General features: G+C 43.4%; 1 protein-coding gene across 1 annotated transcript in view; it reads right to left on the reverse strand.

The window, feature by feature from the left end:
• FREM1 (FRAS1 related extracellular matrix 1) overlaps positions 1–18,033 on the reverse strand; it is a gene marked incomplete at its 3' end in the record, with an annotated part of 61,849 nt that overhangs the window by 14,457 nt on the left and 29,359 nt on the right. Inside the window, exons 21-28 of the mRNA XM_080638640.1 lie at positions 16,903–17,044; positions 11,584–11,779; positions 10,029–10,293; positions 6,093–6,507; positions 4,587–4,788; positions 4,009–4,153; positions 1,571–1,700; positions 85–157 (exon numbers count right to left, since the gene is read on the reverse strand). Of these exons, the coding sequence (XP_080494766.1) occupies positions 85–157; positions 1,571–1,700; positions 4,009–4,153; positions 4,587–4,788; positions 6,093–6,507; positions 10,029–10,293; positions 11,584–11,779; positions 16,903–17,044 (1,568 nt within the window). The remainder of the gene's footprint in view (positions 1–84; positions 158–1,570; positions 1,701–4,008; positions 4,154–4,586; positions 4,789–6,092; positions 6,508–10,028; positions 10,294–11,583; positions 11,780–16,902; positions 17,045–18,033) is intronic.

Raw genomic sequence — 18,033 nt, forward strand, 5'->3', positions numbered from 1 at the left:
ATAGGTTTCACTCTCCAAAATGAGAATTTACGCTTTCAAAATCAGTGAATTGGCTATTAAATTATTCATTGCACTGATTCATACCTGGATCAAACTGAACAAGCTTGGAGGGAGTTACTGTAAAGTCCTGTCCCAGAACAGCAGATATTTCGTTCACCTGGGAAGAGAGCAGACAGTGAATGCCATGCTGTGACCAAACCACTGCATTCTGCTGTGTGCTGAAGTTGCTGTGTGCTGAAGTTACTCTGTGCCTCTCCACAGAGTCTATAAAAGACATGCCAACCCATAATACATGTGCTCAGTCTGAAAAAAAGAAGATAAAAGCCCAAAGAATAAACCTTGTGATGTGCAACTGTCATTCTGTCCTTGCTTGTGTTTTAAAACTCCTCATAAAAAACTTGTTCAACTTAAAATTTTGCCTCTTCCTCTTTCAAGTAGCTACTTGACAGCATCAGGCAACACTGCCGTTCACCATGCCTGGGGACCCAGCCATACCTGGCTCCTGGACAGACACATCCTGGTGTCCTGGAAGAGAAGCAGCAGCGTGGCCACATTTGCCTATTTAGCTTTTTGTGAAGTCTTGGAAGAAGTCTTTGCACACAGAGCTGACTGGCAGGCCCCAGAGACTCATTGGGATAGTCATGAATCCCTATATACATGTTTGGGGACACCAGTGACTACCTGGATTTTCATAGGCAGAGGACATCGGTTTCCACCCTCGTTCACAATCCTAGGATCAGTTTCACTGGTCTTTTTAGCCAAGTGACAACCAGAGTAGAGTCACTGGAGTCCATGAAGTATAGGGCAGGATGGTTCCCCATGAAGTCAATAGCAAAATTTCAGTGACTTTAGTGAAAGAAAAAACAAAACTATGTTTCCAATTAAGGCGATCCTGCTTAGAAACTGTGAGGTTTAGTGTTTTTCTAGCAAGGGGATTTGGTACAATCCCGGAATTTTCATTTTATGAGGAAAGAAAGTTTGTGAAGAGTAGTCGCACGAAACCTGGTTTACAAAATTATAACATGCCACTTTCAGACTAATTTTTTTTTTTTTTTAAGTAAGACAGAGACTGTCACTGAATATATTGGGGGTTCCTGGGGCTTCTTCCTAGGCAGATGGCAGTGGGGGGAGAAATGGGGAAGGCTGACATGACTGTGGAGTTGAAGATCCCATAGCTCCCTGGCTCTTCCAGCCTGAACAGGGAAATGGGAAGTCCCAAGGCCCCAGGTTGCCCAAAGACTGGGTTTTAATGTGGCAAATCCTGGAAACCTAGCTTCTGAGCACAGCGCCAGAGCAAATTGCCTGCTCTGTCACAGAAGGTAATCAGAACTGAAACACCACTCCAAAACATTCCAGTTGTGGTTAATCAGCACTTCTACTTAAAAATCAGAAAGTTTGTTAATAATTTTTCAACCATCTATATAGCAAGGACAATGTTCCAGTGAGTCTGGTTTGAATTGCACAGCCCCTTTGCTGATTACTTAAGTACCTTTTAAGTCCAAGGGAAAATTTAATGGGCTGCACTGCTTGCTGTCAAGTTTCCAGTTAGGAGTTTGTCTTTTAGTTTTACCTTCACAGCTACAAAGGCAGACTCTGCAGAGTGTCCAGCCCTCGTGATTTTCAGAGACACCGCTCCCACGGTTTCACACACTTCATATTCAGTCTGTTGCATTTCAACCCGAGACCACTGTAGCTCCAGCCTGCAGAAGAGAAGGGAAAGCCTATAGGAAGCAAAGCCACCTCCCCTGCTGCCCCCACCCCCTGCTGCCAGGTTCAGTGAGGAGCTGTTTCTCTGCTGGCTGCTGATTTAGCCAATACACATACTGAGCCTTTGTTTCCAAATCAACATATTTGTCTGATTTGGCTGATGAGAAATAAGGAGAGGCAGTTAACAGATCTTCCAGTCAGTTAGTGAATCTTCCAGTCAAGCCCTAGTCTACCCCATGCCAAGTCTCAACCTTGTTTCAGATCTAGAGGGATGCTGCAGCATCTTTGTAACAGCAAATAGGCCGAGACAAACTATCAGTGTTTCTTCCTGATTCCCTTTAACCCTGCAGTTTTACTTTACTCTCACTCTCCTGTATTTTCTCTGTAATATCTTCCTTTATTCCCACCTTCCTTCATCTGTCCTCTAACTCTCCTCTAGCATATAGGGCACACTCTAGGACTTTGCCCATTCACCTTACTTGAATTCTCTGTGTACTTCACTCTTCAACCATAGAAGTGGCTGAGTGCAGGTGTCTCATACACTGAATTTAGAATCCTCCTCAGAGGACTGCATGCTGTACAGGATAGCAAATAAAGTTCTTGCCTTTTTGAAAGCTGTGACAAGAATTAGTGAGAGTCAAAGAGAAATGAAGGAGAGCAGAAAAGGAAAATGAGCTGTGATACTTACTTACAAAACATTTTTAACTTTTCTAAAACAAACTTCTAGACCTTTCAAGGTAGACGAACTCTAACATCAGTGGAAGCTTCCTCCTGTCCTTCTGTATCCTCTGATACTAATTTTGTGGGAACCCATTTAGAAGCTGATTTGCTTTATTTTCACTAAAGAGGATGCATGTACCAGATGTAGTCCAGCAGCATTAAGATAAAAGCTGGGATTAATTTTTAATAATATCAAACTTGTATTTTGCACCAGTGACCATTAGGTGATAAATTCTTAAAAAAAAAAAAAAAACCAAACAAAAAAAAAAAAAACCCCACTAACAAAAAACCAAAACCAACCAACCAACCAACAACAAAAATACCTCTCACAAGCTTTTAAACCCAATATTATTGTCTTTTCCTTAAAAAACAAATTCCCTTTGTTCTGAGATCCAATGCAGCTAACAGAGAACTTCTACTTCTCTGAAACTCCCATTTTCCATACAAAAGGTGCTTTCTTTTTGCTCTTTTTGTAAAGCTACGTTATGCATTGCTATTTATATACAAGAAGCCACACTTTCCATGAGGAGCGGCAGCGTTTTGATGGTGGTTTTAATATCAGTACATCTGTGAGCCAGCACAATGCAGCTGGGAAGAGCCCAGGCTGGCTGCGTTCTATGTGTTTGTGTATGGGGACATCTTTTGGCACAGCACATAACTGCCAGAACGCTCTCTCTGGCTTGGCTCTGCTCAATCTAGAGTGCAGGGTAGCACTCTGCAGAGGAGCCTGGCTCCTGGAGCCAGCTCTCTGCTGCTTTTCTCTCACCATGGGTCCCGCTTTGTGAGTAGCCACTTTAGCCCAGGAAGCCCGGAATCATAGAATCATAGAATAGTATGAGCTGGAAGGGACCTTCAAATGTCTTCTAGTGCAGTGCCCCATCTTTGACTAGATCAGGTTGCCAAGAAGCACAATAGCATCTGTTATTTTTCTCAGTTACTTGTGATTAAATAAAGTGGTTGAACATTCAGCCCTATTTCAGAAATAAAGAGAAACATTGCCCTTGCTGTAAAGCTACTCTCACTTTGGCCTTAATCATCAAAGCACAGTTCAGGTGACACCCCAGTCTCTAATTTTTGTTCAAGAGGCTTATCATATGTCTCATATAAGTTTTCGCAGTAGATGTGTGCCCTCCACCTTCTTTTAGTGCTCTTTTGCAGAAGTATGTCTGTCTTAGCTTTTGCTGCTTGAGAGCATTCCCTCCATTGTGATCTCAAGCTTGTGAAAAAAGCTCTGCCATCAGCACAGGGCAAGAGTGACCTCCAGCTGCAGGACCATGTACATGAAACAACAGTCCTGTTCTTCAGCACCCAGTGTCTCCCATCTCCAAAAGCCCAACTGCCACTTACAGTAAACTCCATTACATTTTCCTATGAGGCCCCAAAGGCTCTTGAGCACTGTGCCCCAGACTAACCTGGAGCTAGCTTTTTGTATTTCACCTCCCTGAGGGAAGAAACCTTTCTACTCTTCAATAGAATGGCAGTTTGATTCACAGCTACGTTCACACCTGTGTGGCTTCTAGCCCGGCCTGCTTTAATTCACTGTGGGGAAAGCACACACCACCGAGGACTGGTCAGAGTTACCTTTGGGGTACCGCTGAGTTTCCACTGGCATCTGTGACTTGAAACTCCAAGTTGTCTGCATACACTTCCCACAATGGGTTGATGACATAAAGTATGATTTTGTTGTTTAAATCCTTCTGGCTAAACCTTTCCTGAATAAATCCACCTAGGAAATAAGAGAAACATTCAGGTGAATCAGGAGCCTGTTAGTAAGAACCACGTTAGGCTGCTTTCAACTTTTTATTGAGCACTTAGAAAATTTGAACTTGCAGAAATGTGGTTTTATAGCCAAACAACAACATACCAGCTTGTTACAAGCCCCCACTAATTTTGGCTAAGTTCACTAATGGCCAAGTTCAATGTTCTTTTTCTTTTATCTTAACATAAACAAAGAGAAGGTTCTCAAAGGCAGCTAGTAACAATCATCTCAAACTCTCTGAGCACTCATGATGAATGTGACACTCAAGTTCTAGTGTAGAAGCTTTCTTATTACATTCAAACCTTGCCCAAAATTTGATAAGAAATTTTGATTTCCTCCATCAAGCAAACATGAACAGGGTCTGTTTGTGCCAAAATACAGAGATTATAGAAGACAGCACCTGTTGTTATGTTTTCCAGGTAGCCATAACGAGGACCTCGTAAAATCTTGAAAATTATTTTGTCATCCTCTGTATTGGGGTCAGATGCCTTCAGTGACCTGGCAGTAATATAAATCCCATAATTGCCATTCTTCAGCAGTTCCACATCAGAAGAGCAATGGAGATGAATAATTTTTGGTGCCATTTTGTCCAAATGATCCACCTAAATCAAAGTTAGACTAATGGATATTAATTTTACAGCATCAGACTATTCTCTGTTTTACTTTCGTTAAAAGCACTGTAACCTGCTTAGGGCAGCAATAGCCACTTTGACTTGCAGTGTGCTCCAAGAGTCTGATCCCCACTAAAGTACTACTTCCCATGATAGGTTTCCAGGCCTATATTGCCTGGTCACTTGATGCATGCAGTGGGCTACAGCACACACTGGGGAGGGCAATACAAATTCTATGTACCTCTGCCTTGATGTCCCGCACTCCCCATAGTCTTTCTCCTTTTTGATGTAACTTTTTTCATAGCAAAGCAAGGGTTTCTCACCAATATTTTACAATAACAAGCTTGGAAACCTAAAGATTACGATAGTTATAGTCATAGACATGGCTAATATGTCTCCTAAAATCTGTTCCACCTTTCACAACTTGTGATGAATCTTCTAGCACTCTGCAAAAGTTGTTGCTGGTTTTATACCTAATCTTCTGCTGATACAACATCATTTCTCATCATATAACTTCAGACTTTGTAATAAGGAAAAGTTAGGAGTGTTTTTGTTAGTATCAGTGTTTTGAAAACTCCAGAATTTTGACATACGGTGCAACCAGGCCTGCTTTTCATACTGAAACATGCCAGATAGATACATACAAGAAGTTATAGCAGAAGCATCTAAGCCTATGACACAGTGGGAAGAACCTGAAAATAAGGAAAATGGGAAGTGAACAGAAATAGTCTAGTAAGGGAAGGAAGAATCAGAGCAGGCAAAGACACCCAGAAGGAAAACAGGCTGTCTAGCTGTGGGGGCAAAGTGTCTGTAATTCAAGATTCCTGTGACATGAAGATCAACAGTCATGCTAGTGTCCTTCACATGCAGATCAGTGAGTCAGGTACAATCAGTGAGTCAGGTACCAAGTGGGTAAGCAGAGAAGGAGGAAGTTCATTCCTCCCAACAGCTGGGCTCAGCTTTGGGGTTGAGATTTCTGTGTAAAAAATTTAGCAAATATAAGTATATAAGTACATACTTACATAGGCAAGATGTCGTGGTTTGTTTTTTTTTTTTTCTCTTAAATACACTCTCTCTGTTTGAACTCTATAAAATTCTTTGCCTGAGTTGTGGCAAGGAGTTAATTATTTTTAATTATAATATTCCTGATGGAACATAGAAAGCAAACATTTTAGCTGACAAATAGCTCAGTTAAATCATAAACTGCAGCAAGTGCCAGTTCTCATCAAAATTACTACATTTTCCACCTTACCATGCTATATATCTCTTTTAAGTAAGCCTGTAGTCACACTTGCCTGAATGGTGAATGCCACTGGCTCGCTCTGCACTCTCCCCTTCACGATGAATCCTTGATTTGTCCTATCTGTTGCCACAAATGTAAATCTGTCAGTCTGGGAATCCCCACCTCGGTGCTTGTATGCAACATCCCTGTTGTCCACATCTTGCTGGGTGAAATTGTACTGCAGTAGCACAACCCCTCGGTAATAGAGATGACCGTATTGGGGCAGCTGAGCCAAGAGGAAGGTAAGGTTTTCTTTGGCAGTGTCTGGGTCTGAAAGCTGCAGGAGATCAGGAGAAAGGAGTGCCATAGTGCCTTCCACTAATCTTAACCCCATGTTCCTAGACAGTGTGGGCAAAGCTTGGTCGACTGCCTCCAAGGAGATCATGAATGTCCCATGCATAGTCCTCAGTCCATTGCTGACGATGAATCTGGCAAAGAGAGGCAAGGTAGTCTTCAGCATATGTTCTGGATTCACCATGTACTGAAATGAAATGACAACACACACCTTTACTACAGGACTTGCCTGTGTTGATACTGCGAAAGTAGTAGAGCTGGTTTGAGCTCAAAGCCAGGCTGTGGATGGGGTGACAGTATGACTTAGAATCATGAAAGCAGATAGCTAGGTATATGTCAAGAGTTACAACTGCATCTGTAGGAATCTGAGTAGATGCCAGAAGAATGGCTTTGAGGATGTGCTCATCAGCCTAGCAGTCATAACAGAGCTAATTTAATCTGCTAGCTTAGATACGGATGGAGCAGATCTAAAATGGCAGGCTGGCTGCGGGCTTAGTGCACCCTCTGGCTTACATACACCTTATGAAGTTGATCTTGTATGGGACACTATCACGAACAGCTGGTTCCGGCACTATGAGGGCCAGCCTAATCGGCTGCTTTTCACATAGCATGCTTGTACCATTCAGAAGTGAAATGGGAACTGGCTGACACTTAAATTACCTGCCTCTCCTTGCTCTCTTGGCTGCACAGATTGAAAAAGTATTTAAATAATTAGAGGGTCAAAGCCTGGCCTATTGCTGCATGCCTTGAATGTAAGTGACATTCAGTTAGGTCATGGAGTAACTTACTGTGTCGCACAGACTGTCCATCTAAAATTACTCACTGCCTTCACCAATGCTTGATGATTAGGGCTTGATCAACTTGTAAACTGGCAGTATGCCATGAAACAGATGGGAATGAGCATAGGCAGAACAGGAACTATCTAGCAGTTAGAAATATGTTTACTGAGGATGGTATTCCCAGCTGGGAACCTAGAGACATCTGTCTGCACTGACCTAATGCTATTGTGCCAATGGTAAAATGGTTGTGCTGTTAGTAATTTAGCTGAAATCAAATACAGAACTAGAATAATTATCAATAGTACTATGCTAAGTCAAAAAGCGGCAAAATACATTCAGTCAAGACCTTAACCATTTTTCAAAGAGTCTGCAAGATTGCAGCAGAAGTGAGCTTCCTCTGGTTCTTTTGATGGCTGTAAAATCATTTGGATGATTTAAGTGAAAGACTTAGATAATTCCACTCATGAAACTGAAGACTCATCCAGTCTTCTACAGAACACCAGATAGGAGCAAACCTCTGGGATATATATCAGACTGAAATTTACCATGCAAATGTCATACACCATTTAATTTCACAGGTGGTGAACTGCCTGTGTCCAAGATATCCTTTTTTCTGCACTTTGAGAGATTTTGGTTCTTTATTTCTGTTTTATGCCTGTTTCATCATTTCCTTAGGAATAGAGAGCAGCCAATATTCTCCTCATTCTAACGAAATTCAGGGAACAACTCTCAGGCACAATTAGGAGGACATGTTGCATGGTTTGATTTCACCATTACCAACATTTCATGCTTTCTGCAGTTTGATGGCAACAAAGTTGGCTGCAGGACCTACCATCTGTCATGGTATTTAAAAGATAAAAATGGAATCATAAATAGTGCCAGCTTATTACAAAATCGAGCCAGCATGTCAAAATGGAGGACATTAGCATGTTCTTTTCATATCCTGCTGCCAGCATCCGATGTCAGGTTGCTAATCACTTCAAGTTGTCTCTCCAAACAAGCACTGCCAAATCTTTCTTCCAGGCCAGCAGCACCAAAGAATACAGGCAAATTTATGTCTGAAGGAAGTACTTCAGTGGACAGTAAAAATTTGATCAGTTAATCCCTCCTCTCCCTTTAATTACTCATATAATTAATGTAACCATTCCTTGTTTAAGTGATCATAATACTCTGCCACAATATTTGTATGTCTACACAAAACCAAATTCTTTTCCAAATGACAACACCAAGGAATACTAATTATTGTGATTTAAATGGTTATTGAATATCAATATTTATTAAAGCATTATAAACTCACTTTTATAAGGCTAGTAATCTTACTTTTCTAGTTTGGTTCATAGCCATTGACCTAAACAGAAGACACTGGGTTTATCCACATGCACATGGAATTATTTGGTCTGCTTTTCGTAAGTGTGGTATAGAAGTCATACTTATGTAAGCCACTCTTACACCCTAGGATTGGCATGACTGCAGCCTTGCTTATATAAGCTAATCGTAGTTTTGGTCATAGTGTTTCACAATCAAGAAACATAAAGCCAGAAAATATTTGTTCACTTTTTCAGTTACGACTCAAGTAGATAAGAAAAGTATCCATTACATTGAATTTAGTGGGAGGGATAGTTTAAAATGTTTAAACCAAGGAAAATTCAAAAATTAGTTTGGGCTTAACTCTAGATAATGTCACCTGAGCTGCCTCGTGTCATAGGGATGTTTGTTTAATGTCTCCATGCCCCATTTGCTTCACTTCCCTGCAAAATAACTCTCAAAATGAATGACTCAACATGCTCTCGAGTCTTCATCATGCACCATGGAAAATGCCATTTACATCAGGAATCTAGTCATAATAGAGTGTAAAAACTGGTCATTTCTAAATTTCAACTCTTAGAAGACAAATCCTTGATTCTTCTTAGTCAAAATTGAAAAAACAATAAACATTTAATTTTGGGTGGAAAACCTGAATTTTATAGAAAGTTCATTTTCTGTCAAAAGATGCTTTCAGACAAAATTGCCAATACTAGCAAGAAGTAAGTGTTCTTCCTTTAGAAATATTTTATTTGTTTCTCAGGTTTTTTCCCCTGAATTTGCTCTCTTTTACAAAACTGTCCCCGAGACTTTGAGCAGCAATGTGTATGCTTTGTCTTTACCTGATGATAACTCATTACATCATTCCACTCTATAAACAAAGGAGGTTCATTTAAGAATGAAGTAAGGAAGTATTCACTTTAGGCTAAGCAGGCCCAAGAGGATAGTTCAGAACTGGGTGAAAGAAAACAAATATCACTAGGCTGCTGAACTGGATCTATACATAACAAGGTTTACCTCAAAAATCCAATTGTCTACATGAATTTCTGAGGTATTGTGGTATCAAAAATAGGTTAAGTGGACTGATTTCCACTTTGTTCAAGAACCGCTTATGGATTCAAAAAGCCTGAAGCCAAATTAATACAATAAATAAGAATAGACAAGAAAGAAGCTATTCATTACCTGAATGGACCAGTTTTACCACATCCAGCTGTAGCAAGAAACCAAAGGAAAATTCCACAAAGTATGTTCTGAGTCCTTTTCCCGCACTTATATCTTTACAGATGTGTATGTTTGGGTGCTATAATACTATTGACGCTAGTATCATTGAGTGAATGTGCTCTGGCTACAATTTCAACATCAGTTAGAAAAAGCATTTATTACCAAAGAAGTTGCAACTGTGTATATTATAGTAGAAATATCTTTGCTATCTGAATACTCTGAATTCCCACAGGCTTTTCATCTATTTTTAATTTTTTTGTTTGTTTGTGTTTGTTCTGTGTTGTGGGTTTTTCTGAATACCGAAAAAATCCAAGGGGGAATGTTCAGGAGGTGAAGTGTTTGTTATCCCTTACCTGAATGTATCTTCAGGAACAACTGCCTTTTTATTGTGAACATAGCGGACTATCTGTCTTACTACATCCATTTGACTGAAGCTTGTAATGGGGATGCCAGGATATCTGACATACTCTATTTGTCCATGCTGGGGTGGGGAGGTTATCACATAGAGGAGTTCCTCTGGCTTGTCAGTACCATCCAGTGCAAGGAGGACGTCAGTTGTAATGTAACCCTGATCCCCTTTTGACACTGTAAGAGGCTTTATAAAAACAGCAATGTCTCCTGCAAGATAGACAAAACAACACTAACGTAGTCATATTAAATCGTAAGTTGATCTCTTTTGCATTATTTAGCCACAGGCAAGCCATCACCAGCAGAAAAATCATAGGGCTGTATGATTATAGGGAAAGTCAGTCTGGAAGGTACTTCAGGATCTCTCTAGTCCAATCTTCTGCTTGAAGCAGGGTCAGCTATAAGATCAGCCGTAACAAGGTTGCTCAGGTCTTTATCTATTAGGGCTTGAAAACTACCAGGGATGAAGATAGCAGAATCTCTTTGAACTTTTGCTCCCATTTTAGCAGTGTCAGGTTAACTTGGTCTAATTTCAGTTTCTAATAAGAATGCAATAAAGGAAGAGAGACCATAAGAATAAAGCATAAACCTGGGAGACAGAACTGTTCTTGAACAGCTTTTTGTCTGCCTTATTACATTCTTGCAGTTTTCTTGTGCTTTTATTCAGACATAAAGCTAGTTTCAAAAGGATATTTTCAACTCTATTTGAAAAGTAGCTGGGAGTCCTGATGTCATGGTTTAAGCCAGTCGGCAAGTCAGCCACGCAGTTTCTACTCCTCCCCCCCAGCTTCCAGAGGGATGGGAAGGATAATCAAAAGAATGTAACTCCCACGGGCTGAGATAAGAACAGTCCAGTCACTAAGGTATAACACAAATCACTACTGCTACCACCAATAATAATAATGATAAGAGAAATAACAAGGGAAGAGGATACGATACCACCCGCCGAAAACGAGCCCAACAGAGCAGAGCGCATGCTCTTCCAGGTAGCTCCCAGTTACATCCCCCGGCATGAAGTGCTGTGGTATGGAATACCTCTTTGGCTAGTTTGGGTCAAGTGTCCTGTCCCTGCTTCCTCCCGGCTTCCCCTCCTCCCTGGCAGAGCATGAGACTCACAAAGTCCTTGGTCAGGGTAAACATTCTGACCAGCAACTGAAAACATCGGTTTTATCAGTATTATCCCCAGGCCGAAAGTCAAAAGCACAGTGCTGCACCAGCTACTAAGAAGGAGAAAAACTGACTGCTGCTGCTGAACCCAGGACACCTGAGAAGCATGGTGCAGCACACTGCCTTAGGCAGTGCCAATCCCAGGACCACTTCTTCACCAGCAGGAGCATCAGGGCTCTGGCCAGCAGTGAAATACATGCACAGACCTTTCAGGATCTGCAGGGAGACTTGTCAAGGGCCTGTAGAATCTTCAGGGAAGTATCAGGACACATATTCAATCATCTTTGTTTCAGAAACAGGCACTGTAAAATGTCAAGTCTGACAAATCTTTACCCTTTTCCATGTCCTTGATATTTATGTAGAACTCCACACCCGGGGACCTGTTGTACCCATCCCACAGATAAAATGTAAAGCTGTCTTGGTTCTTTGAGCCTATAGTTCCTGTATGGACATATCTCACAAGGTTCATATCCAGGTCTTCCTGACTGCACTTCATTCCAGTTTGGAGACTTATCCAGCCTTGGCCTACCTAGAAAGAATAAACACCCTTTATTAAACAGATAGTCACCTATGCATCCTTCTCAGTTACTTTTACTCCAGGAAATACGTTTCTGCACACTTCTCTTTGAAACACCAACAAGATGAAAATTAAATGGTTCCTGACGTAGCATATGTTTTCTATTACTTAATTTCACGAAGCCGCCTTTGCTTCCATCTGAAACCATACTGAAAGGGATCTCAGAATTGAACCTATGGGAAACTTCAGGAAAGCAGAGAAATTGAGAGCCCCAGAGGTTGTCCTTTGATGGAAAAAAATGAATTGACAAATAAAATTTCCTGCTTTTCTGAAGATAGCACAGTACCTGGACTGATCTGTGTATTGACATTTAGCCTGCAGTAACAGCGTCAGTAGCTTTGGACCAAAGTTTATCAAGGACAGAGAGCTCAAACACACGTGGGTTCCCTGAATGTTCAAACTGTCAGACTTCAGCCAGTGAGTGGTACCCTTTTAATTCACAAGTATCATGTGAGATTTGGTCATGGACCTGTTGGCGTGAGTCCAGAGGAGGGTCATGAAGATGCTCCAAGGGCTGGAGCACCACTTCTATAGAGACTGAGAGAGTTGGGCTTCTTCAGCCTTTAGAAGAGAAGGCTCTGGAGAGACCTTAGAGCAGCCTTCAAGTACCTAAATGGAGAAAGCTGGAGAGGCGCTTTTTGTTAAATCAAGTAGTGACAAGACAAGGGGAATGGCTTTAAGTGAGTAGCTCGGGAGAGGGCACCTTCAGCACCAGAGTGGGGAGGAGATCAGCGTCCAGGAGCCTCTACTCAGAGCGGCCAGAGCCACCAAGGGAGCCTCAGGTCCTCGACAGGACTTGCCCAGGAGCCAGCAGCTCAGCTGACGAGAGCAGGGACTCACAGGGGGCGGAGCCAGGAGGAGCGGCACCAGCCCTGACTGGTTAAAAACCTGCCCCAGGGAGCGCGAGTGACCAGGAGCGTGGTGAACAGGGCGGGTTGAGGCAGTTTGCGCAGCAGTTTGTGCAGGCAGGTGAGCGAGATGGTGAGTGCTCGCCGTATGACCAGGGCCCGGTCTGGGAGCTCTGCTCTGGCTGCCCCAGTGGTGGCCAGCGTAGGCACCCAGACAGAGCTGATGAGAGGGGAGGCTGCAGTGCAGAGCTCAGAGTGTAGAGAGTGCCTGCACTGGTCTTGTGCGGGAACGGTGCCCAATGGGCAGGGCTGCACTCGGTGCTCCCTGGTGGAGGTCCTCCTGCAGCAGGGGCTGAGCTGCAGGATGCTGTCAATAGGCTGCAAGATGTCAGGGAAGCTGAGAGGAAGCAGGACTGCCTCCTCCAGGCCCAACATGTGCAGGGGCCTCAAGCATCCCCTACAGCTCATGGAGGAGTGGAGGAGGACGTCAACCCAGGAAGCTGGGATATAGTAACAACAAAAAACAACAAAAAAAGGAGGAAGAGGACAATTAAAAACAAGGGGCTTCCTCCTAAAGCTGTTGTCTCCACCCAGAACCGCTTTGCTGTCCTGCAGGGGGCTAAGAAGGAAGGTCACTTGCACCAGAAACAACCGTCTGGTGCACCAGTAAAGAAGATCACTACTGGTGCTGCCAGGAAAAAGAAATGGGTCATAGTGGTAGGGGACTCTACTTTGAAAGGGACAGAGGTACTCATCTGTCAGCCTGACCCGGTCTCGAGGGAGGTGTGCTGCCTACCTGGGGAACAGATCAGGGATGTTGCAGAGAGGCTGCCTGCTCTAGTGAGTCCCACAGACTATTACCCACTTCTAGTGATCCATGGGGGTGCTAGCGATGTTGATAGCAGTATCCTGGAGAACATAAAGAAGGACTACAGAGCCCTGGGAGAGGTGGTTAAGGGCTCTGGAGCTCAGATTGTCTTTTCATCAATTCTCCAGGATACAGGGGGGGACCTTAAAAAAGCCAGGAGTACTGGCCAAGTTAATAAATGGTTAAAAGGGTGGTGCCATAGTCAGGGGTTTGGGTGTTTTGAATACGGGACCCAAGTTAGTAGGCCTGGACTTCAAGAGAGCAGACTCTGGCCTCTTCAGGAGCCTGCTTAGTAAGGTTCCATGGGACATAGCCCTAGAGGGCAGGGGAGCCCAAGACTCTTGGTTGTTATTCAAGGATCACCTGCTCCAAGCTCAGGAGTGTTGCATCCCAACTAGAAGGAAGTGCAGCAGGAGGGCCAGGAGACCTCCTTGGATGGATAAGGAGCTGCTCAGGAAAATTCAAAGGAAAAAAGAGGCTTATAGAAGGTGGAAGCAGGGACAGGCGGCCTGGGAAGAATACACGGATGTTATCTGGGAAGCTAGGGACCAGGTGAGGAAGGCTAAGGCCCAGTTAGAATTGAACTTGGCTAGGGATGTTAAGGATAACAGGAAGGGATTCTATAGGTACGTAGCGAGTAAAAGACAGACTAGGGACAATGTAGGCCCCCTTTGGAAGATATCGGGAGAACTGGCTACCCAGGATTTGGAGAAGGCTGAGGTTCTTAATGACTTCTTTGCCTCGGTCTTCACTGGCAAAGGCTCTGACTGCACCACCCAAGTCTTGGTAGGCGAACGCAGGGACTGTGAGAATGAAGACCTTGGGCCCACTGTAGGAGAGGATCTGATTCGAGATCATCTTAAAAACCTAAACGTACACAAGTCCATGGGATGTGACGAAATCCATTCGCGGGTCCTGAAGGAGTTGGTGAATGAAGTTGCTAAGCCACTGTCCCTCATATTTGAAAAATCATGGCAGTCAGGTGAAGTTCCCGATGACTGGAAGAAGGGAAATATAACCCCCATTTTCAAGAAGGGGAAAATGGATGACCCGGGGAATTACAGACCAGTCAGTCTCACCTCTGTGCCTGGCAAAATCTTGGAGCAGATTCTCCTGGAAGGCATGCTAAGGCACATGAAAAACAAGGAGGTGCTTGGTGACAGCCAGCATGGCTTCACTAAGGGGAAATCCTGCCTGACCAATTTGGTGGCCTTCTATGATGGGGCTACGAAACGGATGGACAGGGGCAGAGCAGTTGACGTCATCTACCTGGACTTGTGCAAAGCGTTCAACACTGTCCCACATGACATCCTTGTCTCTAAATTGGAGAGACATCAATTTGATGGGTGGACCACTCAGTGGATAAAGAACTGGCTGGATGGCCGCACGCAAAGAGTTGTGGTCAATGGCTCAATGTCCGGCTGGAGACCGGTAACGAGTGGTGTCCCTCAGGGATCGGTGTTGGGACCGGTCTTGTTCAACATCTTTGTTGGTGACATGGACAGTGGGATTGAGTGCGCCCTCAGCAAGTTTGCCGATGACACCAAGCTATGTGGTTCAGTTGATACGCTGGAGGGAAGGGATGCCATCCAGAGGGACCTTGACACGCTTGTGAGGTGGGCTGATGCCAACCTTATGAAGTTGAACCATGCCAAGTGCAAGGTCCTACACCTGGGTCAGAGCAATCCCAGGCACAGCTACAGGTTGGGCAGAGAAGAGATTCAGAGCAGCCCTGCAGAGAAGGACTTGGGGGTGTTGGTCGATGAAAAAATGAACATGAGCCGGCTTCAGTATGCGCTCGCAGCCCAGAAAGCCAACTGTATCCTGGGCTGCATCAAAAGGAGCGGGACCAGCAGGTCGAAGGAGGTGATCCTGACCCTCTACTCTACTCTCGTGACACCTCACTTGGAGTATTGTGTGCAGTTCTGGTGTCCTCAACATAAAAAGGACATGGAACTGTTGGAACAAGTCCAGAGGAGGGCCACGAGGATGATCAGGGGACTGGAGCACCTCCTGTATGAAGACAGGCTGAGAAAGTTGTGGCTGTTCAGCCTGGAGAAGAGAAGGCTGCGTGGAGACCTCAGAGCAGCCTTCCAGTATCTGAAGGGGGCCTACAAGGATGCTGGGGATGGACTCTTCATTAGGGACTGTAGTGACAGGACAAGGGGTAACGGGTTCAAACTTAAACAGGGGAAGTTTAGATTGGATCTAAGGAAGAAATTTTTTACTGAGAGGGTGATGAGGCACTGGAATGGGTTGCCCAGGGAGGTTGTGAGTGCTCCATCGTTGGCGGTGTTCAAGGCCAGGTTGGATGAGGCCTTGGGTGACATGGTTTAGTGTGGGGTGTCCCTGCCCATGGCAGGGGGGTTGGAACTAGATGATCTCAAGGTCCTTTCCAACCCTAACTATTCTATGATTCTATGACAGGGGGCGGATTTATGTTAGACATTAAGAAGAAATTCTTCATCATGAGAGTGCTGAGGCCCTGGCACAGGTTATGCAGAGAACCTGAGGATGCCCCATCCCTGGCAGTGCTCAAGGCCAGGTTGAACGGGGCTTGGAGTGACCTGGTCTGGTGGAAGGTGTCCCTGCGCATGGCAGAAGGATGGGAACTAGATGAATTTTAAGGCCCTACCCAACCCAAACTGTTCTATGATTCTATAATCCTGTGATCCACAGGTTCTTGCAAGGATCCAACATCAAAATACTTTCCGTGCTTATGGGTCTTAAAAACTGATTTTTTTTTTCTATTATATATGCATGCAATTTAAAAGAGGCATTTTTTCTAACTTTGTTCCTTCCTGTGGCCTATATTTGGTCAATTAATGGTCATCTTTCCTTCCATTTCCAAACTTATTTTCTGCCTTTCTTCTTGCTGTATCCTTTTCATCTTCTTTCTTTTTTCCCTTCCTTCCTCTTTTTTTCTAGCTCATGATTTATTCCTCACTCTTTCACACACATCTCCCTCCATTCTTTCTGAATCCTGAAGTAACTGAAGTAATGGCTTACTTGTCACTTTTTTTTGATCAAGAACTTTCCCCTTCACCTCTGTCGGTTTTGATGCTTTTTTTTTTCCCCTCCATGTGCTGATTCTCCCAGCATCTCTCTCCATTGTCACCTTAGATGATCTGCTATGCTTTTCACCCTCTCCTTCTCTTGAGGATCTGGCCTTTACTATCAAAGCCTGTGAGACAGCATCATTGTTTGGTTCAAACACTCTTTCAACAGTCAAACAGGCCATAGCTGTCTACTTCAAAACATGACAGACATTTGGGAGAAAAGGAAGATGAACTTCATTCTATCCAAAAAAGAGAGAGTTGTTTGCATGCCTGCTTTTTTGTTGAAGTACAAAGACTAACCTTGAGCTGAAGCTGACCGTTTGCTGGAAGTCTTTCAAATATATAATAAATTCTCTCCCTGGGGGTGTCTTTATCTTCTGCTGACAGAACAGCACTGGAAATTATTCGAGTTTCACCCATGTTCACCTCTATATCATCCTTTCTGCAAAAATTAAAAGTCATTTATTGATGCAGTAAAAGAAATGTAACCTTTCTGACAATGTAATTTCTCTGCCAGGAATATGGATTACCCAGATTCAGACAGAAATGATGACTACAGAAAGACTGAAAGAAGGGTGCCTATTTCAGTTTAAAACAGGAGGAAAAAGAAAGCAAACAGAGTAGACCAGCTTCTCCTTAGAATGGTGAAAAATAGCAAAGCAGATACACACAGCAATAAGGGATTTATCACATCTGTCTTAATCTGGAATCTATTCCGCTTACCTTCATAAAATTTCTAAGAGGGTGATGTAAACAAATAGGCCAAATTATATGTTACTGCTACGATATTAACACTGGCTCCAATGAACTGATTGTTCACTAGAGTAAAGACTGTCTTTCAGCTGACTAGTCTGTCACTTAATCTTTAAGAGATACTACAAAGACATAACCAGCTTCTTCTCTATTCTGTTTCTAGCACCAATGTCTCATCTTGAGAAGAAGCTTTCAAGGGGAATGTGTCAGGGCCTTACATTCCCCAAGGGCACTCCTTGCTACAGGATGCAATCCAAGAGCTGACAGATTGAGCTTTTGGCACTCACTGTTCGCCAGCTAAAAACATCCCATTGCAGATTCTTCAGTCTGTTAACCACCGCTAATGGAGATGAGACCTGAAACTCCCTGAGGTGAAAGGGTGTCCCCAGATCAAAAGGTGAGAAAAAGCTTACAAATATTGTCAAACGTTCACCTGTAAAACACTTCAGTAGCATAAGGGAGCTCCTACCCCACAGCAAAGATGTCATGACTGAATGTAGAAGCTAAACCACACCAACGCCAAACTGAACACATTTCCTCAAAGCACTACTGCTTTAATACTGGGAGCATACTGCATATCAGTGGAAGAGTAACAGGCAAGAAGCAGTAACTTCTTATAATGAAATAGATATTTTTCAAGTAGGTGGCTCACTGTTCATCACAGGAGTGACAAATAAT

This window comes from Psittacula echo, assembly GCF_963264785.1.
Source record: "Psittacula echo genome assembly, chromosome: Z".
NCBI classification, from domain to species: domain Eukaryota; kingdom Metazoa; phylum Chordata; class Aves; order Psittaciformes; family Psittacidae; genus Psittacula; species Psittacula echo.